The sequence below is a fragment of the Physcomitrium patens genome, chromosome 1 (assembly GCF_059467195.1).
Source record: "Physcomitrium patens ecotype Gransden chromosome 1, ASM5946719v1, whole genome shotgun sequence".
Taxonomy (NCBI): Eukaryota; Viridiplantae; Streptophyta; class Bryopsida; order Funariales; family Funariaceae; genus Physcomitrium; species Physcomitrium patens.
This window is the reverse complement of record NC_143410.1, coordinates 18,009,054-18,032,635: the sequence shown is the minus strand read 5'-3', so window position 1 is coordinate 18,032,635 and position 23,582 is coordinate 18,009,054. Positions and strand designations below refer to the sequence as shown.

Below are 23,582 nucleotides of genomic sequence, written 5' to 3'. Positions count from 1 at the left end.
CAGCAGCTGAAGGATTTGTGAAACAACTATCAGAGCTTCAAAATACGTTGAAGCTTCAATTACAATCCGCTCAAGAATCTTACAAGGCGTCTGCAGATAGATTTCGAAATCAAGCACCTACTTTCAAAATTGGAGATAAAGCATGGTTTTTTCGACGGAATATCAAGACCAAGCGACCATGTGATAACTTGGACTATCAAAGATTGGGACCATTTATTATCCAGAAGCAAATCAATCTAGTGGCATACCGTCTGGAATTACTGGCTTCTATGAAGGTACATCGAATCTTTCATGTTTCTCTGTTGGAGCCTTATCGAGAGTCGTCTTTTTCTGGAAGAGTGCAATGTCCACCACCTAGTATTGAGATCGAGAACCACGAAGAATATGAGGTTGAAAAGGTGTTGGATTCACGGTGAAGGTGGGGCAAGTTGGAGTATCTTGTTCATTGGAGCGACTATGACATTAATGAGCAAACGTGGAAGCCAGTTGAAAATCTTGCCAATGCGCCAAAAAAGGTACAGGAGTTTCATCAACAACATCCTCATAAACCTAAGCCGGTTCGACGATAGCTTCCTTCTAAAGCTTGCTCACCCAAGAATATAAGAAAGGGAGAGAGCACCACCAAAATTCGTAGTTGATGTAGTTATTTTCTCCAAGATAAAGTAGAATTTTTTCAATAGTCATAGTTTGGTCTTGTAATATGGATAGCCAAGAGATAGATACTATGCCAGTCAGATTATCTCAACCGACTAGCTCATGAAGGCGACTACAAGATAAAGAACTGCCTACACCACAACGACGACAGAGGATACCGAGTAACCGATCACTTGTGATTGTATTTGAGTTTGAGCCTACTTACGATGGTCAGCCAGAAGGCGTGTTTGCAGGACAATTTCACAATGAGGACATGGAAGTTCATGCTTGGTCAGAAATCAAAGGAGTGGGCCACTACCGTTGGGTTCAAGGGCCGATGAACCACTTGCCTTGTGAACAACAGTTGGAGTTCATAGCAGATGTTATGTGACAGATCTTCATTTTCTTGCATTGGTACTAATTAATAACAACATTGCTTCTCAGAGACCTCGAAGCTAAAGGAGGGGGTGATGTTAGGGACATAGTCCTTAGAACCTTCTAGAGACAAGTTTCTAGAACCTTCTAGAAGCGAGTCTCTGGAACCTTCTAGAAGCTTCCTTGTTGATAGAAGTTGCTTGAGAAGCTTCCTAAATAGGAGTATATATTGGAATCGAGGCTGAAGAGTTCTTCAGTCTCGACAACACATATCTTGGAGTTCTAGCTCAGTTCTCTGGTATTGTTCTTGTATTCATCTGATTAATCTAGTTCTTGTCAGTTCTTCTTGAACTTCTTGTTAGATCTCGAGTCTGTATTTCTGTGTTCGTGGCAATATATATATATATATATATATATATATATAAAATTTAATTTATAATCTCTTCAAAGTAGATGTCATTTTAATCTTTATTGATACAACAAAAAGTTGGATAATTGATGGTAATGTATTTAATCCTTTAATTATTAGTTTTGAAATAAAAAGAAACATATTTTTTTTATAAAAAATAATCAAAATACTACAATTATTTACTATTACTTTTTTTTAACAATAGAAAAAAGAATAATGATTTACTTAATCTATAAATTTTATTATTATTTTAAAATAAATATTTTTAAAAAGTTTTCAACTTTATTCATAGTATTAAATTATTTTTTAAACAACAAAATATCTTTTTATTTTTAAGAAAAAATTTGTATAGTATTAATTTGAATCCTATACAATAGCCCATTAAAAATGCACAAGATCCTATTATTATAGGGACAAATTATAAAACAATAAGACTTTAAAATTATTTAACAAAGACTTTAAAAGAGATTAAAAAAATAATAATTTAAAAATGAATATTTCCTTTATAGTAGAGAAATGAATCTATTTATTTTAATATCTATTTTTACTATAAAAATTATGCAATATTAAACTAAAATCTCTAAAATAAAAAAGACAAGTAAAATAAGATTCAAATGTAAAATGTAATTATTACATAAACTAAGAAATATTACTCAAAAAAATTGAATAATAAAAAATTGGTTAAATTTGATATTTACTTCTATTTTAATTTCTAATTTTACATATTAATTTTAAAATAAATATTAAAAATTTAAATCCAGGATTTAAAACTTTTTAATCCTATTCTATAGTTACTAAAAAAATGGTAGAAAATTACATCAATATCAAAACAATTAGCAAAAAATTTATTTGTTCATGGTATTTTTAAGAATGCGACTCTAGGTATTTAAATAGAATCTTATTATCCTAGTCACAAATATTAGAAAAATAATAATACTATTTCTTATTATTGAACCAAAATTACAAAGAATAAGAAAATAGTCTTCTAACATCTATTCAAAAAAAAAAAAAATAGAGTAATTATATCAAATCAAAAAGAGACTAAGTGAAGAAATAAGTTTCTTTTTTGGATGTTAGTCCTTAGTAGGAGATGTGGTATTTACACCAAATATTTGTAGAAATATACATTATACCTTTAGTAAAAAAAATTAATATTTTTATTTAGTTTTTTTAGATATGTATATATATATATATATATATATATAAGAGATATATTTTTTGTTTTTAAATAGTTAATGCAGATAATTTTGATCATAAATATTTCTATTGGTAATAAATACTACTACTATAATCTTCCTTGATAAAAGCAAAAAAAAAAAAAAAAAAAAAAAAAAATCTATCTTTAATTGTCAAATGTATGTACATAAAATTTATTGTTTATGGAAATGTGACAAATAGACCATTTTAAAAGACAGTTTTTGAAATATCAAAAAAATAATTTACAAAGTTGCAAGGTTTTGTCTTTGTTATAGATATAAAATAATGTTCTTTGGTAACTTTAGAAATAAAAGCCTCCCTTAGCCATAATACATATAGATGGTGGTGTAAGAACTAGTATTTTTATTAAGTATAAGAGGATGTCAATTTGTAATCATGCATAGATGGAACTTGTTTCATCATCTTTTACATAAATACAAATGATGATTAATCTGATGACTTCAGAGTTTTAATACTTTCAATCTTAAATCAAGTTAAAATTAAAATAAATAAATAAATCCCTTTGTAGTATATATATATATATATATATATATATATATATATTGCACTATGTAACTAAAGCAAATGAAATTGCAATAAGTATTAAATTTATAAAATCAATTACAAGGAATGCAAATTTTATATCTAGGTTCAAAAACACACTTATAAATTAGTTTCTTCCATGAGAATATTATTAGTTATATTTAAATTAATTCAAATAAAATATTGCATACTGTTTGACCACTATTCAATGCACAAAAATTTAGACTTACATATGTTCATAAGTACTCATGAATGTTATGTGACTAGTTGATTTTTAAGAGACAATGTCTAATTTCCTTCTAGATTCTCTCCAAACACTCATTAATTGAATTTTTTATGGATTCCTACATGTTATGGCATTTGTAAATTTTTTATGATAATTATTTAAATTTTTTTATATTTTTATTATTCAATTAATAAAAAATACTGAAAAAATCCATTCTTAATAAAACGAATTAAATTACAAATTGACATCCTTCTATATTTAATAAATATAAATAAAATATAATTATTTTAAATTTAGGAATTTGAAAATGCAGCTAATAATATAATCAAAATTTTATTATGTGAAATTAATTTTTTCACATGAGTTATTGTGTATGTATGTATGCATCTAAGCACATAAGGCATAAACTGTTTATTTTTTTAAAATATTTATATTGAAATAATAGATAGAAAAAATAATTTAAAATCATGTTGAGATATCATGTAAATATTTAAATTTTATGTGTCCTATATATATATGTATATTACAACTGAAAATAATTTTACTTGTTTTAATGTCCTAGAATATCAGATTCTATCACAAAGATAGATTTATTTATTTATTATTTTTAAAATAAAAATTATGGAAATTATGAATACAGTTTTTGAATGAATTTTAGTGTGAACTAATCTGAATATAAATAAAAATGTCATTCTTCTAGTGGTTACATGTTTTTTGTGATATTATTATTATTTTTTATTTTTTAAAATATTATGGTAAAATTGAATTTTGTGTTATATATATATATATATATGTATATGTGTGTGTGTGTTAGAAACTTTCAATATTTGTTGATGAAATGCCAAAAAAAGTACATTCATTTATAAATTCATACACAACATTAAATAAAATTATTGCTATACAGAGTGCATTGAACGTCTTATGCACATTGTTAATGGTTTGTTTAATACATTGAGAAGGATTTTGGTATTTTTAGAAAAAAATTAAAAGCATTTTTGATTGCAAAATAATCGAATCATAACAACAAAATCACACTCACAACAATGTGATTTTTTACTAAGCATTACAACAATGCTTTATGTACATTGCTGGTAAAAAACAATCCTTGAATAAAATCACATGAATCTTACATCTTAATGATATACCAACATATCATATTGCACGTTTACAAAATAGAACTAATAAAAAACTAAGAAATGCAAAATGTCAACGGATCATCCCAAGTCTAGTCAAACATATGGAAAAGGGGTATAAAACCACAAACTTGATGAAACAAAAGCGGCACAGTTCTTTTGACACTCAACATCTCTAGACCCATTTTCCTTACAAGGATTAATCAAAATCACTAAAAATAGAAAAATTAAAAAAAACATACACAAATGGCTAAACTCTATTGGAATTGAACCCCGAAAGGCCCAAACGGACAGTAGGAATCAGGAAAGGCACAGCGTGGTCAGACTTGGCCCAACTGAAAGAGGGAGGGACACGTCACCATCGACACGTAGACCCTAGGCATCCACGTTAACACAGTATGGCGCAATCGGAGGACGCCAGATGTCATGACGGCACTGGGGGGAGGCGTACTCCCTGCAAGGGATAAGAAAAACAAAACAAAAATAAAAATAAAAATACCATACGAGCACACTGTCGTCGGAAGTTACACGAGACCCATTATCCTCAGGACCAGCCATCCATCCAGCCACACATTCATCCACAAACAACCCCATGTTATCATCCAAACAAAAACACATAATTCATCTACTGACGAATTTACCCATCCATCGTTCGAGCATTCATCCAAAGCTAGGGGTGGAGTAGGGGGGGCCGCAGCGCGTCGCATCCAATCCCCGCACCGCATGGACGAGAGGAGGGCCAGCCAGCCCCTTCGCAGGCAAAACGCGGGCACAATGCGAAGAAGAAGAAGAAGAAGAAGAAGCAAGGAGGAGGGTAAGATGGTAAGATGGTAAGATGGTAAAGTGCGGATGATTCTAGAGAAAAGCGCCAAAACGGGGCGTCCGTCAGCCACAAGTAGCGGGACTAGACGAGACGAGAGGGTAGCAAGCGATGAAGATGAAGATGATGATGATGAGTGGATGGATGGGGGAGGGGGGGCCAAGTCGTGGTGGTGAAATCCGTCGAGGGCGTATCATTTCGTTCCGCATAAGACACATGATTTCCCTCCACAGTTTCCCTTGTCCTCGCCAATCTCAGAGCACCACCGCCACCACCACCGCCGTTGCGGAGAGCAGCACCCAGCCAGCCAGCCAGCCAACCAGTCAGAAAGTTAAGGCAGAGTAGAAGAAGCAGAAGCCACAGCAGTGGAGAGTTCTCGGCTGGCCCAGTTTTTAAGGTTGGAAAACGGAAAAGGGAGGCCTGGTGCTGGCAGAGTAGAAATAGCAAGCCAAGGGGAACCGGAAGCCGCTGGGTTGCGTATTTCGAAGACTGCGTCGGTTGTGCGTGCCACTGCCATCTGTGTTTCCCCTGCCATCCCTCCACCATCGCTTGCCCGCCCTCCCATATCCTCAGTTCCCTGTCCCACCCATCTTCCCATTTTTATTTTATTTTCTTTTTTCTACGCGTTGGCGTGGGATTCTCTGTCTTGGTAGTTTGTGGGTCGGCCATCTGGGACGGATGCGACCATAGGGCGGTGAGTTAGTTTTGCGTTTTGTTGGCGTCGCAAGGAGAATTGTGGGGTGTGATGTTACTGGAAGCTTGCGTTGAACGATCGGAAGGAGCGAGAGAAAGAGAGAGTGAGCGGGAGAGAGAGAGAGACTAGGTTAGTGTTGCGACTTTTTGACATACTGTTTGGTCGGCGGTTTTTGAGGGTCTTCCAAGAAGGGACGACGAAAGAGCGTATGTTTCTGGGAGTCTGCTGTGATGATGTATATGTGTTACACGGGTTGAGGGGCGTTGTTTTGAAATTATTCGAGCTTTCGTCTGTAGAGGAGTGTGGAGTGGTTATCAGTAGCAGTTGATCAAGACAGAGGGTGCTTTCTTCCCAGTTCTAATAGGTGGCATGGTTCTGCCGCTAACTTGCTTCCGGGAGTGGTTGGTTGTTGTCGTATGTGAGAAACAGAGTTTGGAAAGTTTGGAGATAGAAATAAAAGGAATCAAGGTGAAAGGATAGGGAAGTGGGATTTAGGAGGTATTCCGAGCAGGAGAGGTGGGTACATGCTTAAAAGACGTCTCCAGTATGGCGGTGGGTACAGAAGTCGCGCATCCTGTGAGCATTTTAGATGGAGTAAGCAAAGTTTCCATTGCTGTCAGCCACAAAGAAGGCGGGGCTGTGGGGGATAGCGGTATGCACGTCGCAGCAGAAGCGGGAGCCAATGTGTTTGCTGCAAGTAATGGCTGCAGCTTGACTGAAAATCATTCAAGCTCTTTACTCTCCATATCGGAGGTTTGCAGTGACGAAACTCTATCTGTGGCATCTCCTGCAACAAGTGCAGAGAAGGTAACATGCCGCATGCCTACATCTAGGGTTGGGGTTATACTCGTGTAGGGTAGTCAATACTTCAATTTCTTATTTAGTATTATGGTGCTGTTAGGAAAGGATTATTTTTACTAGATCGATCGAGGCATAACCGAAGTAACGGCCATATCTTAATTTTTGTCATGGGGGTATGCATCGAATGAGGATATTGTGTAAGTATGGTTTCAATATTCTCTTTGTTTCATGTTCGACTCGCTTTCTGTCAAGCCTCTATCTCCGGTAGCCCTAACTTCTTTCTGGCTACCGAAGTCAGAGGCTTGAACTTGCCTTGCGCGAGATTGTTAGTGGGCGGCGTTGTTTGCAGTTAGCAACATTTGAGTTGTTGTCATTTAAGCTTCAATTGTAACTCTCAGAGAAAGACTAGATATTGCTCATGTACACGTGCGATACAATCTTATTGCCGTGTCTGAAGCTATACGCTGAGGAATTAATTTTGGTTTCGTAATGTTGGGAGAATATGTTAATTATCGTATTTGGGTGACACATCCCGTGTCTACCGTCTTCTGAAAAAGAGAGGAAAAGATTCATGTTTGAAGTTGAGCAAGACAGGACGTAATCCTGTGTGAAGAATTCTAGATTATACCAGTTAGATTTCATTTACTGTGAGTACAAAGCCCACACAGTCTTATCTAATATCACTTTTATCTAGTCGCTGTAGCTCGATCTTCGGCTTCATATCGATTTAGTGGAGTTTGTGTGGAAATTATAATGTCGGCGGAGACTGGGAAGCCTCAAAGTTTTTTTTTTTTTTTTTTTTTTTGAAGTACAAGTGCCTATTCGTATCTGTCCTGTCTGTCCATAAAAGATTAAATTATCATCTTCCTGCTCCGTCGTAGTCTTTTAGTTTTGATGTGTGCACCGTGGTATACTTCTAACCGATTATTTTGCTTATATTTTAAACGTTCAATCTGATCCTTGGTGTATTTATTTACTTTTTTCTACTGGGTCTGCTAAATTTGTGTAGCGGTTCCCGTAACTCATTAGGCATTTAAATTCATTTATTATGTTCACATCCATTCTGGAATACAGGTTCTCAAAGCTGTAGCCCTCATCTGAGTATTTCATTTGCCGTCATAGAAGTCTTTGCGCGCTTCGGCTGTTTTTATGATCTCACGTTTTCTATTATACCTTCGCAGGAAATATACGTGCTCATTGAATTTTTATTTTGTGTAAATTGTTTTTTGTAAGAATCTGTCTATTTGATGGTTGAATTGAATATTCTGTTCTTTTTGGTAAGTACGTATCAGAATGTCCTAATGCAATGTTTGGTTGTGTGCAGGTAGAAATGGAATCGAGTGAAGCGCCTATTTATATTGTTCCTGATTATGTTCCAGAGTATCGTTCTGGAGGTTGTGCAGAGAGGGGAATTAGGCGGTCTATGGAAGATGCACATGTGTGTGTGGATAACTTGGAGGAAACTTTGGGTACTCGAGGTGCCTTCTACGGGGTAAATATCTGCGTTATAAATGTGAATTATATACTGACCATGAAGGCTCTTTAGATATTTACATTGTAATAATGCTGATGGAACTTGACCGTTTTAGCCTTTTTTGCTTTCCTGAGTATATGCACATCAACTGAAATGTGGTATGAAGTTTTGGGACTGAATTGGTGTTGTGGGTAATTCATTTTCAGGTCTTTGACGGTCATGATGGTGAAGCTGCGGCATGTTACGTTAAAGAGCATCTACTACCATTCATATTAAGGGATGTGTCTTTCCCTACTTGTGTGGAAGATGCTGTGAAAAATGCTTACTTAGAACTGGATAAAGAGTTTTTAGAGGCGTGCAGACTGGATGACAGTCTTTCTTCTGGAACAACTGTGCTAACCGCACTTCTACAAGGAAGGTCAGTGTATGGTCGTTCTTTGTGTGTAACTGTCTGATCATCTGGTACTAGCTGTACAGCAGAGTGCCGCAGCCATGTCCTTTCTATGGTTGAGTGAGTATCCCTTGTTGCATTGTTGAGTCGTAACTTCGTGCGTCAACAATCACTCGAACATGGATCGAATGGCTCACTTAGCTTTTCAGAAGGTTGTTCTAAGGTATTGAGAGTTGGGTTATCTTGGGTTGTTTTGCAGAAACTTGCTAGTTGCCAATGCTGGTGACTGTCGGGCAGTTTTGTGTCGAAAGGGGCAGGCCGTGCCGATGTCCCAAGACCATGATCCAAGCTCTGCTTGGGAAAAGTCTCGCATCGAATCCGTTGGAGGTTACGTGGTGGATGGATATGTAAATGGACAGGTAACAGTTGCTCGAGCTATCGGAGACTGGCACATGCAGGGTCTTAAAGAAGCTGGAGGAAAAGGTCCTTTGAGCGCACTCCCAGACGTTAAGTCGTTGGTTCTTTCTGAAGACGATGAGTTCCTTCTCATGGGGTGTGATGGATTGTGGGAAGTATTTACCAATGAGGGTGCTATTTCATTTGCCCGAAAGCAATTGCAGCGTCACAATGACCCAGAGCTTTGTTCAAAGGAACTCGTCGTCGAGGCCTTGAGAAGGAATTCTCAAGACAATGTAACTGTCATCGTAATTTGTTTTAAGGCTGATGCCCCTCCGCCTCTTGTTGTCCTTGAAAGGAGGACTACTATTAGAAACTTCTGTCTTAAGAAAATGCTTTCTGTACAGAAGGACATTGATATTGCTCAAGCTTCTGCAAGTGAGCGCAGGTGCGTTGTTTGAAGAGATTTTCATTGCTTCCCTTTGGGGCTTGCGGTAGGATTCGAACAAATTGACGAGAATGTTCCATCTTAGTAGAATTAGACTTACCTGAGGATAGAAGCAACTAGGCAACAGAAAAGTATTTTTTGGGTAGGAAGTCGATGGAATAAAGGCTTTAGGCAACCTCAGTACTTCTGTTAGGCATCATCTTCAGTTACATTTGAGATTTAAGTTAGATGTGTTATACCGGCGCAGCAGGATAGTTGAAACTCTGAGCAGCTAAATAGTGTCCTTGGTTCCCTTTCTTCCAGTGATAAGACCCGTCACAAGACACTGTACCCAATTTCAAGGGACGAGCATTCAAACTTTGCTCGCCTGCACTTTGATGTGCTCAGAATTGAGATTATTTGGTCTTTGCACAAGGGTAACCACGTGAAACTAATGAACCCATTGATAGTTTGTCATTGCTGCAAATGAAGTTATTGAACGTGATCTCTGTAAGGGATCTAAAATGCTTTGTGTAAGTGTGCGCATGTGCGCTTTGACAATATTTGTAATTGCAACATTAATATTATCTTTAGATTGTGGGATTCTGGTGAGCACTCTGGATTTTAATGTCCAGTCTGCAACCCAAAGTATAAAACGAATCCGAGTATTCTTCACTTTCATTCTACATCATTAATGCCAAGTTACAGTTGACTATCCAAATATTATTGCCTTAATATGGATTACCTGACATCAAATCTGCAATTAATGCAAATTTCTCCCTAACCGTTGATAATATTCTGGAGGATAATTATTTACTCTGTGGCTCGTTACCCTTGAATAGATGTGTCCAAAAATGGATTTTTCCTTGAGATGCATGTAACTTCTTTGGAAAAAAATGTGAGGTGAGTTGTGATTCATATCAGTTTTTACTTTTACCTTCATCTCTTCCATAAAGTTTTATTTAGTTTCTTGGATTTGATGTATATAAAGAATTTTTTCTGAGAATGATCATAAATTTCACCACCAAAGAATAAAACATAATAATTGAAAGAACTCAACAAAAAATAAAAAAGATGCAAGAAATATTTATGTTATACCATGATTTAATATATTGATCAATAAATATAATAAATAAATAAATATTTGTATATATATATATATATATACATTCAAGATTGAACATCATTTACTCGCTCTTGTTTACAAGCTATTATCACACATACAATATACAAGAGACCAAACAAGAAGTTGAACAAAAGAATTTCAATAAAAGAACTAGACAGAACTTGATTAAACCCGATGAGTATAAGATCAATACTAAGAAAGATAAACTAAAACTCCAACAAATGTATTATCAAGACTAAAAATCATCTTAGTCTTAATTCTAATATATACTAGGTATTAGGAAGCTTCTTAAGAACTCATGTTGATTGAAGATGAAACAACCTTAAGAAGCTTCCTAGTCAACTTCTTTAATCTTTCTAAAACTTTCTAGAATCTACTATAATATTTTAAGAACCTTCAAGAACCTTTTACAATATTGTACAAATCTTTTAGGAATCTTCTATTAAAATATTCTAAAAATATTTTACAACCTCATATTAAAATATTTTAAAAATTCTTCTAGAACCTCTTAGATCCTAATAAAATAATTTAAGAATATTTCTAAAATCTTCTTGTTGAATGTTCATATTATCACTTCTCTTTCTAACTCAAAGTATCACAAGGAGATTTGATTCTATATTTGATTTCTTTATTATATACAATATCCTAGCAGTAGCTTCATAGAGAAGTCATTTTAAAATAAGTTTATGTTTTTGAGAATAGTGTCAATAAAACTCTTGTATCTTTTGCAGTACATTAACTAGATATTTGGCTTGTTCCCACGTACACTCATTCACATTGTAGCTGTGCGAATGAATAAAATGCTCCAAACTTGCCTCTTCTTTGCCAAGAATCAAGAATCTTTTCAACTTCATATTCCAAATGATTATTTATTTCAACAGAATGCAGTAATGGTTATGTTCTTCCTGAAATTCTTGATTTTGAATAAGCCTCTAGAAAAGCAACACGAAAAGCTTGGATATACATTTATAGATGTGGATAGTTCCAATTGCTAAGCCATTGGATTGAATTGCTTTCGAATACAAAATGGATTTAGTCTTAGGCAGTCCAACTTTTTGCAAGGCTGATAGATTTGGATATTTTGCCAAAGACGCCATATTTTAATTTCCAAATTAAAAAAAAAAAAAGAGAATTCCTTTTTAAATTCTTCAAAAGATGCTTTATAAGAATCTTGAGCAACTTGTATATAGAGCTTCAAAGTTGTCTAGAGCTGTGAAAATTGATTTGTAAGACCTACAGCTCTTGGATTTTCATCCTTTAATATACCTAATAAATCAAGCTTCGAATGATAATCATAATTGGCATAAAATGGTATTTTTTTAGTCAAAGAATGAAGAATATTATTATAAGCAAACTCCACTGAAGATAAATATGAGGTCCAATCATCTTATTGAAAGTTGATGGTATATTGCAAATATTGTTCCAAAATTTGATTGACTTATTCTATTTAATCATCTATTCAAATGTAGAAGGTAGAAGAAAGTTTAATATCCACCTTTACTATTTCAAAAAATAATTTTAAAAACTTTGATATAAATTAAGGTCCTCAATTAAAAATGATGTCATCAAGTAGGCTATGATATCTATATATATATATATATATATATATATATTTATTTATATTTAAGAAAGACCCTTATCATTTCTTTTCCAAAAATTATCTTTTTGCATGGAAAAAAAATGCTATTTTTGTAAGTAAATCCAAAATAACATTGATAGCATCAAATGTGGTTGATGGCACCAAACCAATAATGAATTCCATTGAAACTGAAGACCATGGTTGCTTTGAAATGGATAGTGGCTATAGAAGTCTATAAGGACAATGTTGAAAATTCTAATATCTTAAATAAATGTCACAAGCGAGAACAAAGTCTTTCATAGTCTTCCACATTTGAGGCCACCAAAAATCTCAAGAAATAAGCTCTAATGTTTTATTAAATCCAAAATGTCCTACAATTGAGAAATCATGATAAAATTGAAGAACACAAAGTTGAGTCAATTCTTTTGGAATATTTAAGCAATCTTCATAATACAAAAGATCTTCTACAAACTTAAATTTTTTGTTGTTAAGGCATTGCTTGATATTATAAATTAATGAGTCTTTAGTTGATGTTGCATGAATTTGTTCAAAAAAACTTAAATCAACAAGTATAATCATAAAATTAGCATAAAGACAAAATTATTTTAGCTTCAAGAAAGTGGTATATTGGTATTCAAATGCTGCTTCTCCAACTTTTGGAATAAGATATGATCTCTTTGATAAAGTATTTGATAGTCCTTGCTATTTTCTTGATTGATATGTAATTACAAAATCAAAACAAGATAATGATATGTTTCAATGAGCTTGGTGGCGATTCAAAATCCAAGCTTACATGAAATACTCCAAATTTTTGTGATTTATATATATAGTCATAGAATGTCTAACACCTTCCAATAAGTGATGCCATTCTTGAAAATAGTCTATAATTGCAAGAAGCTCTTTATCATGAATCTCATAATTGATTTTTATAATTATTTTTTTAAAAAATAAAACACAATTGGATGGAGCTTTCTATCTTTTTTTATTTGTGATAGTACAAATCCTAATGCAAAGTTGGAAGCATCAATCTCCAAATAGAAGGCCTTTGTAAAATTTGAATGCATTAAGATTAGAGTTGTAATAAAAGTTGCTTTCAAATCTTCAATTTTTTTTTGTGTTTAAGGTTCCAATTCCAATTTATCTTTGGATGTCAATCAAGTGAAAAGAAAAACATCTTGGAAATAATTCTTGTTAAATATCTGATAGAAATTAGCAAATCTAAGGAAACATTGGAGATTTTGTATTATCTTTGAAGTTGCCTACTCTATTATAGCTTGAACTTTCTTTGAATCTATTAATAAATCTTTATTGGATACAATGTCAAAGGAGTTAGAATATCTTGAAAGCCTTCCAGAACTATCTAATAGAAGAATATAAAATATTCTTTAAATATTTTAATATATATATATTTTTTTAGATAGTTCTAGAAGGCTTTTAAAATATTTTAGCAGATTCTTAAAAGTTTTGGAATAATTAAAGAAGATATCCAAGCAACTTTCTAAGATTGCTTTATCTTCAAGTAATATGGAAATTTATCATGAAGCTTTTTAATACTTAGTATATATTAGAATCGAGGCTCAAGGATGTACAATCTAAACAAAACACTTCTTAGAGTTCTTAATCACTTCTGTTGGTGTTGATTTTGTACTTATCTGATTTAATCAAATTCTTACTAGCTTTCTTATTAAAACTCACTTATTCAACTTCTTGTTTGGTCTCTTGTATAATGTATTTGGGACATATTTTTAATATTTCCTTCTTATTAAAATAATAATTTAAACTTTTTTGGTAGAAAGTAGGTTACTTTTGTTCTTGAAGGCATTGAAGCATTTTAGAGGTTATATAGTATGTTCTTCTAAACTAATATTATTTAGAAATTTTCTTTTTTTCTTTTAGGATGGATAGTAGTAAAGATGTTAGTATGGTTGAATCTCTTGGGTCCAAGTTAGATATTATTATGAATACTTTGAATGCTTTATCCTATAGAATTGCTAAAATTGAGGAATATTTTATAAGATTTCATAGAAATGTAAGATTTAGAATAGTTCAGCTTGTGATGCAACCACTTTTTAAGCTTTTACATCCAAGGAAGTAATGGCACCTAAACTTCCACATAATAATTCACCTATTTAACAACATAAGAAACCTTAGATTAATCTTCCAAAAAAATTTGATAGTACAAATTTTAATTTTTGAGGGTTTGTTAACTAAATTCGATTGATAATTTTTCTATAACTTGAGCTCTATCCAACAAAAGACTCACGAGTTGATTTAATTGGAACCTTGCTCTCAAATCAAGCCTTATATTTGGTTAGTCCTTTAATTGAGAAGAGATCTTCAATTTTGAACAACTTTGAAGTTTTTTTAGAAGCATTTATAGAGGCATTTGGAAAACATGACAAGGCTTCATTGACAACAACAAATATTTGCTCATTATGTTAAATTTCATGCTTTGCATCAATTTATGCATCTAATTTTAAGAAATTAGCTTATAATATCAATTAGGATCAATAAGCTCTTATAAGCCAATTCTATTAGAAAATAAGAGATGATATAAAAGATCTATTATTACCATTACATGAACTTCAAACACTCAATAAAGCTATCAGCCAAGCTATGAAGTGTAATAATCAATTATTTCAATACCATCAAGATCAACTCTTGTAGACTTTGACAAAGAAATATACTAAAACTTTGTATTCTATTGATTCAATAAATATATTACTTCCATATTTTGGAATTGATGATATACAAATTGATGCAATACGGTTCAAATCTCTTACAATAGAAGAAAAGAAGCATCAATTTAAATAAGGTCTATGCTTATATTATGGTAAAGAAGGCTATAAATATGAGAATTGTTCAAAAAAATAATTTATAATAAGACTAGGAGTGCAATTGTTTAACAAAACAAAGAAGCCTAGCCATAATAGGAATCATGTAGTTGGACATTTCAACACCTCAAATTCATCAAGGTTGCTTTCTTTCTATCTAACTTGCTTATTGTTTTATTATATCTTTATTTCTTTGCCTATAAAAACTTCAAAAAAATGTCTTATTAGATTCAAGAATATCTGCTTGCATTTTAAATGAAATTTTTTTCAAACTTCATAAAATTCTTTTAACACAAAGATTAAAACTTATATATATATATATATATATATATAGAAGTAATAGATAGTTGATCTTTATCTTCAAGCAATATTACTCATGATATCATATTACTAGAAATATTATTTGAAGCCTATGATAATAAAATAATATTGAATATTATTAAAATCTTATTTAATCCTATTATTTTAGGATTTTTGTGGTTGAAAAGATATAATCTATCTATAGATTGGAGATTTCATAAGGTTGAATTTTTTATAGAATTCTTTTGAAAAAACCTATTAAGAAGTCATCAACAATAAAGTCCTTATTTTTTTTTGGAGCAAGGGCTTTTATAAAAATAGCTAAGAAACAAAAGCCATTTATCATTTATACAACTCTAACTTGTAAGGAAGCAAGCTTGGTAGTAGCTATCTAAGAGCAGTGTAAGGTCATTTAAGATGTCTTTGATAAGAAAAATATTAATAAATTGCTAAAACATAAATTGTATGATTATGCTATTGATCTTTCAGAAGAGGCTCACGCACCATTTGGCTTAATCTACAATCTATTATAGAATGAGCTTTCAATATTAAAAGATTATTTCTACAAAAATCTTACAAAGAATTTCATTTGATATTCTAAATTTCTACTAAGTGCATCAATAATTATTGTGAAGAAAAAAGATGAATCTTTGCAAATATGTATTAATTATTGTGGCATCAATAAAATAATAATGAAGAATTATTATCTATTATCATCAATATTAGGCCTTTTGGAATAACTCAATTAAGCCAAGATCTATATCAAAATAGATTTTTGTAGAGCATATAATTTGATGTAGATTAAATAAAGAGATTAATAGAAGACATCATTTTAGAAAAAGTAAAAATAATTTGAATATATTATCATACTTTTTGAATTGATAAATATTCCAATTATATTCCAAAATTTGATGAATGATATTTCTCAAGAATACTTGAACAAGCTTGTTGTTTGCTATCTTCATGATATCTTAATCTAATCAAAGACTCTTAAAAAACATGAAGAATATGTGACATTAGTTTTATAAAAGTAATAAGAAATAGTATTATATGCCAAAATATATATATATATATATATATATATATATTCCATCAATCAAATAGAATTTTGTGTATATATTGTATCCAATAAAGGTTTGTTAATAGATTCAAAGAAAGTTCAAGCTATAACACAGTAGGCAACTTCAAAGATAATACAAAATCTCCAATGTTTCCTTAGATTTGCTAATTTCTATCAGATATTTAACAAGAATTATTTCCAAGATGTTTTTCTTTTCACTTGATTGACATCCAAAGATAAATTGGAATTGGAACCTTAAACACAAAAAAAAATTGAAGATTTGAAAGCAACTTTTATTACAACTCTAATCTTAATGCATTCAAATTTTACAAAGGCCTTCTATTTGGAGATTGATGCTTCCAACTTTGCATTAGGATTTGTACTATCACAAATAAAAAAAGATAGAAAGCTCCATCCAATTGTGTTTTATTTTTTAAAAAAATAATTATAAAAATCAATTATGAGATTCATGATAAAGAGCTTCTTGCAATTATAGACTATTTTCAAGAATGGCATCACTTATTGGAAGGTGTTAGACATTCTATGACTATATATATAAATCACAAAAATTTGGAGTATTTCATGTAAGCTTGGATTTTGAATCGCCACCAAGCTCATTGAAACATATCATTATCTTGTTTTGATTTTGTAATTACATATCAATCAAGAAAATAGCAAGGACTATCAAATACTTTATCAAAGAGATCATATCTTATTCCAAAAGTTGGAGAAGCAGCATTTGAATACCAATATACCACTTTCTTGAAGCTAAAATAATTTTGTCTTTATGCTAATTTTATGATTATACTTGTTGATTTAAGTTTTTTTGAACAAATTCATGCAACATCAACTAAAGACTCATTAATTTATAATATCAAGCAATGCCTTAACAACAAAAAATTTAAGTTTGTAGAAGATCTTTTGTATTATGAAGATTGCTTAAATATTCCAAAAGAATTGACTCAACTTTGTGTTCTTCAATTTTATCATGATTTCTCAATTGTAGGACATTTTGGATTTAATAAAACATTAGAGCTTATTTCTTGAGATTTTTGGTGGCCTCAAATGTGGAAGACTATGAAAGACTTTGTTCTCGCTTGTGACATTTATTTAAGATATTAGAATTTTCAACATTGTCCTTATAGACTTCTATAGCCACTATCCATTTCAAAGCAACCATGGTCTTCAGTTTCAATGGAATTCATTATTGGTTTGGTGCCATCAACCACATTTGATGCTATCAATGTTATTTTGGATTTACTTACAAAAATAGCATTTTTTTTCCATGCAAAAAGATAATTTTTGGAAAAGAAATGATAAGGGTCTTTCTTAAATATAAATAAATATATATATATATATATATATATATAGATATCATAGCCTACTTGATGACATCATTTTTAATTGAGGACCTTAATTTATATCAAAGTTTTTAAAATTATTTTTTGAAATAGTAAAGGTGGATATTAAACTTTCTTCTACCTTCTACATTTGAATAGATGATTAAATAGAATAAGTCAATCAAATTTTGGAACAATATTTGCAATATACCATCAACTTTCAATAAGATGATTGGACCTCATATTTATCTTCAGTGGAGTTTGCTTATAATAATATTCTTCATTCTTTGACTAAAAAAATACCATTTTATGCCAATTATGATTATCATTCGAAGCTTGATTTATTAGGTATATTAAAGGATGAAAATCCAAGAGCTGTGGATCTTATAAAATATATATATATATTTTTTTAAAAAAGACTTGAAATAAATATGAAAAAAGAAAAAAAGAAAGAAAGAAAGAAAATTTCAAATATCAATACATCTTAGATGTAAATTAAGTTAAAAAAAGAAAGAAAAAAAAAACAAAAGAAAAGAAACAAAAAATCAAGATAGAATTTTGGACTAAAATTTAAATATAGTTTGTAAAAAACAACTTAGATCAAACATCATGATTTAGTTTATATTTAGATCCAAATGTAATACTATATTAAAAGACAAATTAAGATGAAAAGTAAGAACTAACTACAAATTGAGTATTCTTTTATAAATAAAACAATCACAAGGTAGATATATATATAATTTATCTAATAGATAATTATTAATATGTAAGACATATTTGGTTGTTAAATTTTTAAATTAAAATTAGCTGATAACTATAGTTTGTTTAAGTATAATTAATATTGGCTGTTACAAAAACTGAGATTATCATAAAATAATTTTTATATTAAAATATGTTTTTAAAATAAATTAAGATCTGAAATTAAAATTAAATTTAAATTTGAATATTATCTTGATACATTTATTAATAAATAATACTTTTTATAAGTTAGAAAAATTATAAAAGTATAGGATTAATTACCAAAGATTTATAATTACATTGATAAAATTAGAACGTTGCAAATATTTAATGAATTTTTAGTCTCAGAAATATCTATTTCAAATTTTTAAACAAGGCTTAAAGATTTTGGTTTGCAAAGTGCACACAAATTTTACTCCCTTGAATTTTGTATATTACTCTACAATTAGCCATGTATTAAATTTCAACTAAAAACTTGAGAAGATTTAAAAGAAAATTTTATAAAAGTAGATTGAATATATATATATATATATATATATATATATATTTTAAATATTTTGGAAAAATTATTTAGAAGTTAAAAGTATAAATACATAAAATAATAAAGAATTCTATTTTAAGATTTAAGATATGTGTATTAAATTTATTTAAAAGTATAATCATAATTTAATAATGCAAAAGTAAAAATGTTACGTATAATTATGTTACTTTTAAGCTTTAATATAAATAATGCTTGATGTAGTAATCGTGATTCTAAGTTCTTTTCTAAGTTATTTTATTTTATTTTAATTTATTATTTATACATATATGTATATGTATTATATTTTTTATTTGAGAAATTTTAAATGTAATTTATTTTATTTTAATATTTTTACTTTAGCATTATTGATATATTTTCCCTCAATGATTCAAAATTGACTTGAAATATCATTGTTGAATAAAAACATGCTTAACATGATTGATGATTCTTCCACTTTTAATTAAGAGTATGACTAAAGATAACTTTGAAATCTGATATTCAAAGCTTGTAGTTAACATTTACTGTGCCAAAGTTAAGTTAAGTAGACTATTGTGGTATTCTTAATGGTTTTCTACTCATGCATAAAGCAACAATACCGGTACTGAATAACTGATTGATAAGATATTCTGTTTATTCTATGATGCTCTTGTGAATCATTGAGATGAGCCATTGATTTCTATGTTCCAAACTCTCATGCCACTCTATTTTATTGATTTATTTACAGAAATAAAGCAAGCCAGTTTTGTGCTTCCATACATCCTGAGTCTTAGTTGTGACCGAGCAGTGGAAGCACAATACTTGTTAAGAAATTCACCAGATATTTGATGGATGGATGGATGTATGAGTTGACGAATGGGTGAGTGGATAAGTTGATGAATGGATGGGTGGGATGATGGATAGATGAGTTGACAAATGGACGGATGAGATGATGGATGGACGGGTTGATGGGTGTATGGGTGAATGGATGAATGGGTGATATTAAGGAAGAGTTGTAGACTAGGCCAAATGGATGGGATGAGCCATTGACTTTGAATAGGTGGGAAGGGGTTGCTCATAAGACTTTGCTATCCAATGGTCTTTCGATTCAACTTCAGCAGACACAATAAAAAAGACATGGTAACAAACTTTTGCACCAGGTTTTATTGGTTCCCAGATTCGGTTTTGCTGCCCTTCACTGTCTTTTTGGATAGCTTTAAAGCTGAAAGCATATACCAGCAAGTATCTCATTAAGGACAATAAAAGTTGAACCATGTTTTTATCATATCTATTTTATGATCAGTTGGAAAAAGAAGATTTATTTGTGGGATTGCTCCACAAACAGATAATCTCAAGTCAACCTTTTGTTGTCCTTGCATGTATCTTCCTTGCAGACTTTCTCACAATATCTACAAAGCTGTTTTTCTTTTCAGAAAATAAAAAGTTAGAACTGAAAACTTTATGTAGATATTTGAAGGTGCTTTTAGATTGTTTCCTTTTGTTTCCAAGGAGTTTGGTTACTTTGAAGTTTTTTCACCCATCCTTCACTTTCCTTGCTTACTTGTGTCTTTGTTTGTAAAAACTTGGAGCTAAGTAATAAACTATATTGCAATGATATGCTGTTTTGAGTTTACAATTGTCCTATATCAAGTGCAGCATTGTAGACTTAAATTAACATAAAATAAAATAATTATTTTCCAACATCAGGTATGATAACTATTTTTGTCATACTAGATATGTGTTGATCGACAGCATTTTAGTTTTTGGAATGCTTAATCATTAAATACAATTCTAATAACACTGAATGAATGTCAAGCAATCGATGTTTTGGATGAAAACTGATGTTGAAACTTTGGAGGGTTATAGGTACAGCTGTTTTTATTTTATGTGCTTTAACTAATACACACATTATCTAATAAATATAAGATCAATTAGTTGAAATTGGAATAGTCACAAATCATAATTGATATCCTGGTCCAAAACTCTCATTATTTTTGGAAATATTCACATCAGAGTAAATGATAGACAATATCAGAGCCAAGTCCTCTTTTGCAACCATTTCTAAAAAGTGAATAAGAGGTTACTAGACAGCTTTAGAAATCCTACGTTATGGATTTGTTTTGAAGTTTTAAAGTAAAGAGCAGGAATTGGAGATGTGAGATCTACAATGTTTACTTTGGACAAAGTCTTGGGTTCAAACGAAGGTTCCTATAAGATTCACCTTACATTCTTTAATATTATTCGTTACAAATGGTATATTTTTTGTACATTAAATATGCATAGAATCTCAATTTTGTAAAATACGTACTTAGTTTGCATTTTAACCTTTTTACTTCATTTATCCATCATCTATATGTGTCAATGGAGATAGATGCAAAATATTTGTGTCTAATTTTGTGTGATGTATTATGATAAGAAACCAAATGTTGGGTTGCCTTAAAATATAGGTAATAGGGACTTGGGGTCAAAATTTTAAAGATTTAAAATAAAAATAAAAATATTTTTGGATAATTAGGCATGATTAAAAATTTAGGAATTGTAAAATATTTTCGTATAAGAGCTATTTGAATTATTTTTTCATCTAATTCCAAGTACCAATTAAGTACCTAATCCTCTATGGACCTTGGGTCTATTATCATCATTACTATTGGACTTTTGAGAATAACTAAAAAAAATAAAAAAGAATTACCAAAATTATTGATTTTGATGAATGTCTGTTGTGGACATTCTTCATCAAATATAAGATTGGATTACCTTCTCTCTAGCCATGATGCATTACCACACCTTTTTATATATAAAAAAACCCTCTTTTACATATATTAGCTTAATATAAGGTTGTCGACTCAATTTAATACAGGATGTATTTATATATATAGTCATAGAAAATCATCTAAAATAGAAAAAATTATCCTTAATTCTCTAAATTTTCTAAATCACATCCGTTCTATTTTTTTTTCTACTGGGAGTCAATAAATGTAACTAATGATGATAGATTTCTCCTATTTGTTTCACATGGATTTAAAGTCCAGAGTTGTTGCAACATGCAAAATTGCGTCAATTGAAAGATTTAATCAAGCAAAAAATTAGTGAGGCCTTCATAGTACTCAATTTTTTTTTCCTATGCAATAAAAAAATAAAAATAAAAAAATAAATCGATCTAATGGTGGCAGTATTTAGAAATACAGATGCAAGGGTGCTACAAAATTTGCAAAGCCTGTGAAAGCAATTGCTTTTAAGCACTCAACCTTTGGCAAAGTCTGTCATGTCCAACAAGGACCAGTTCACCAATTGTGTGATAAGCATCAAGCATGGCTTGGTGGTCTTGTTCAATTTTCATGATCAACAATTCTTACCAACTATAGCAACTAAACAAGCCTAGTAATAATTGAATAAAAGACTAACTATGCCAGGGGAGAGTTAGACCAACATCACCAAAATGATTGGAAGATCCTCAATGTTTTCTGCCTCATTTCAATCATCTTGTACTAAAATAATGTGGTTAATCATGCCAACAAGCCAAGCAAAGAGACCCATGCTTGAGCACTTGATACAACAAACTTGATTGGCATTTAGTTTATGTGTAAAAGTGTCTATAACAAAGAATCCAAGTCATTGAAAAAGAGGTGTATATTACCAAACTTGGCCAAGTAGGAGCTCTAACAACTTATGAATCTACATCCGCACATAGTTGCATCAACATATTGATGTTGTACATGCCAAAAACTTGGTAGAGCTCACACAAAGTTATGATAAGAATTTCAAGTTGCACCTTTTATTTGCCAAGTAGCAATGTGAAACCTTATAATTGTGAAACCACCTTGCATAGCTTTGTAGCAAATCTATCAAGGTCAAGCAACACTACCCACCAATCCACATCCAATGTGCAAGTTAGTTGCTTCTTGTCCAAATACACAATGAGTTTGAAACCTTAACAGTTGTGGTAAATAAAATATTAAATGTCTTGCAATTAAAGAGCAGAAGCACCAACATGTGGAAATTGTGCACAAATGGACTTTGATGTATACAGAGTCTTACTTTGTGCCCACATTAAGTGCCATCAAACACACCTAACATAAAGATAGAAATGACAAACTTTTTTAAATTCACAATACAAACAATATCCCTGTAGATAGAGCATTTGACTTTGCTGCACTCCTTAAAGTCCTTCATCTTTGGGATATCATGCATGACATGTGCAAAATGTGATGCTATTCTGAACGATGCTGCAAAGCTCACATAGTCTACAACTAGGGCAAAACATTGAGACAATTTTATCTCAACTCTATATGTCTCAAGGTTCCAATCTTAATCACAATTGCCATCCTTGGGGTGGGCTGCATCTGCTAACTATAAGAAAATGATAAGTGCCTTCTACCACAATGAAGTTGATGACTTGTTGACAAGATCAAACACAAGTGGCTAATGAGTAAGTTAAAATGTCCTTGTTGATTTGTAAACATGTAATTCTTACCATCAAAATGCACATGAAGAGTGTTGTGCAAGCAACTGGTTGTTCAAATTACTGTTACTTCTTGCAGTGGCTGAGGGCAATGAATTCGGCAAAAGCTTTTGTATGTTGCATTAGCATGT

At 31.2% G+C, this 23,582-nt stretch overlaps 1 protein-coding gene across 1 annotated transcript; it reads left to right on the top strand.

Annotated features, from left to right (window-relative positions):
• Positions 1-5,552: 5,552 nt before the first annotated feature.
• Positions 5,553-9,960, top strand: LOC112285461 (putative protein phosphatase 2C 57). Its single transcript, XM_024526312.3, has 4 exons — positions 5,553-6,837; positions 8,156-8,323; positions 8,512-8,723; positions 8,956-9,960. Exons 1-4 carry the CDS (start codon positions 6,577-6,579, stop codon positions 9,551-9,553), a joined length of 1,239 nt encoding a protein of 412 aa, XP_024382080.1. The 5' UTR covers positions 5,553-6,576; the 3' UTR covers positions 9,554-9,960.
• The last annotated feature ends 13,622 nt before the right edge of the window (positions 9,961-23,582 follow it).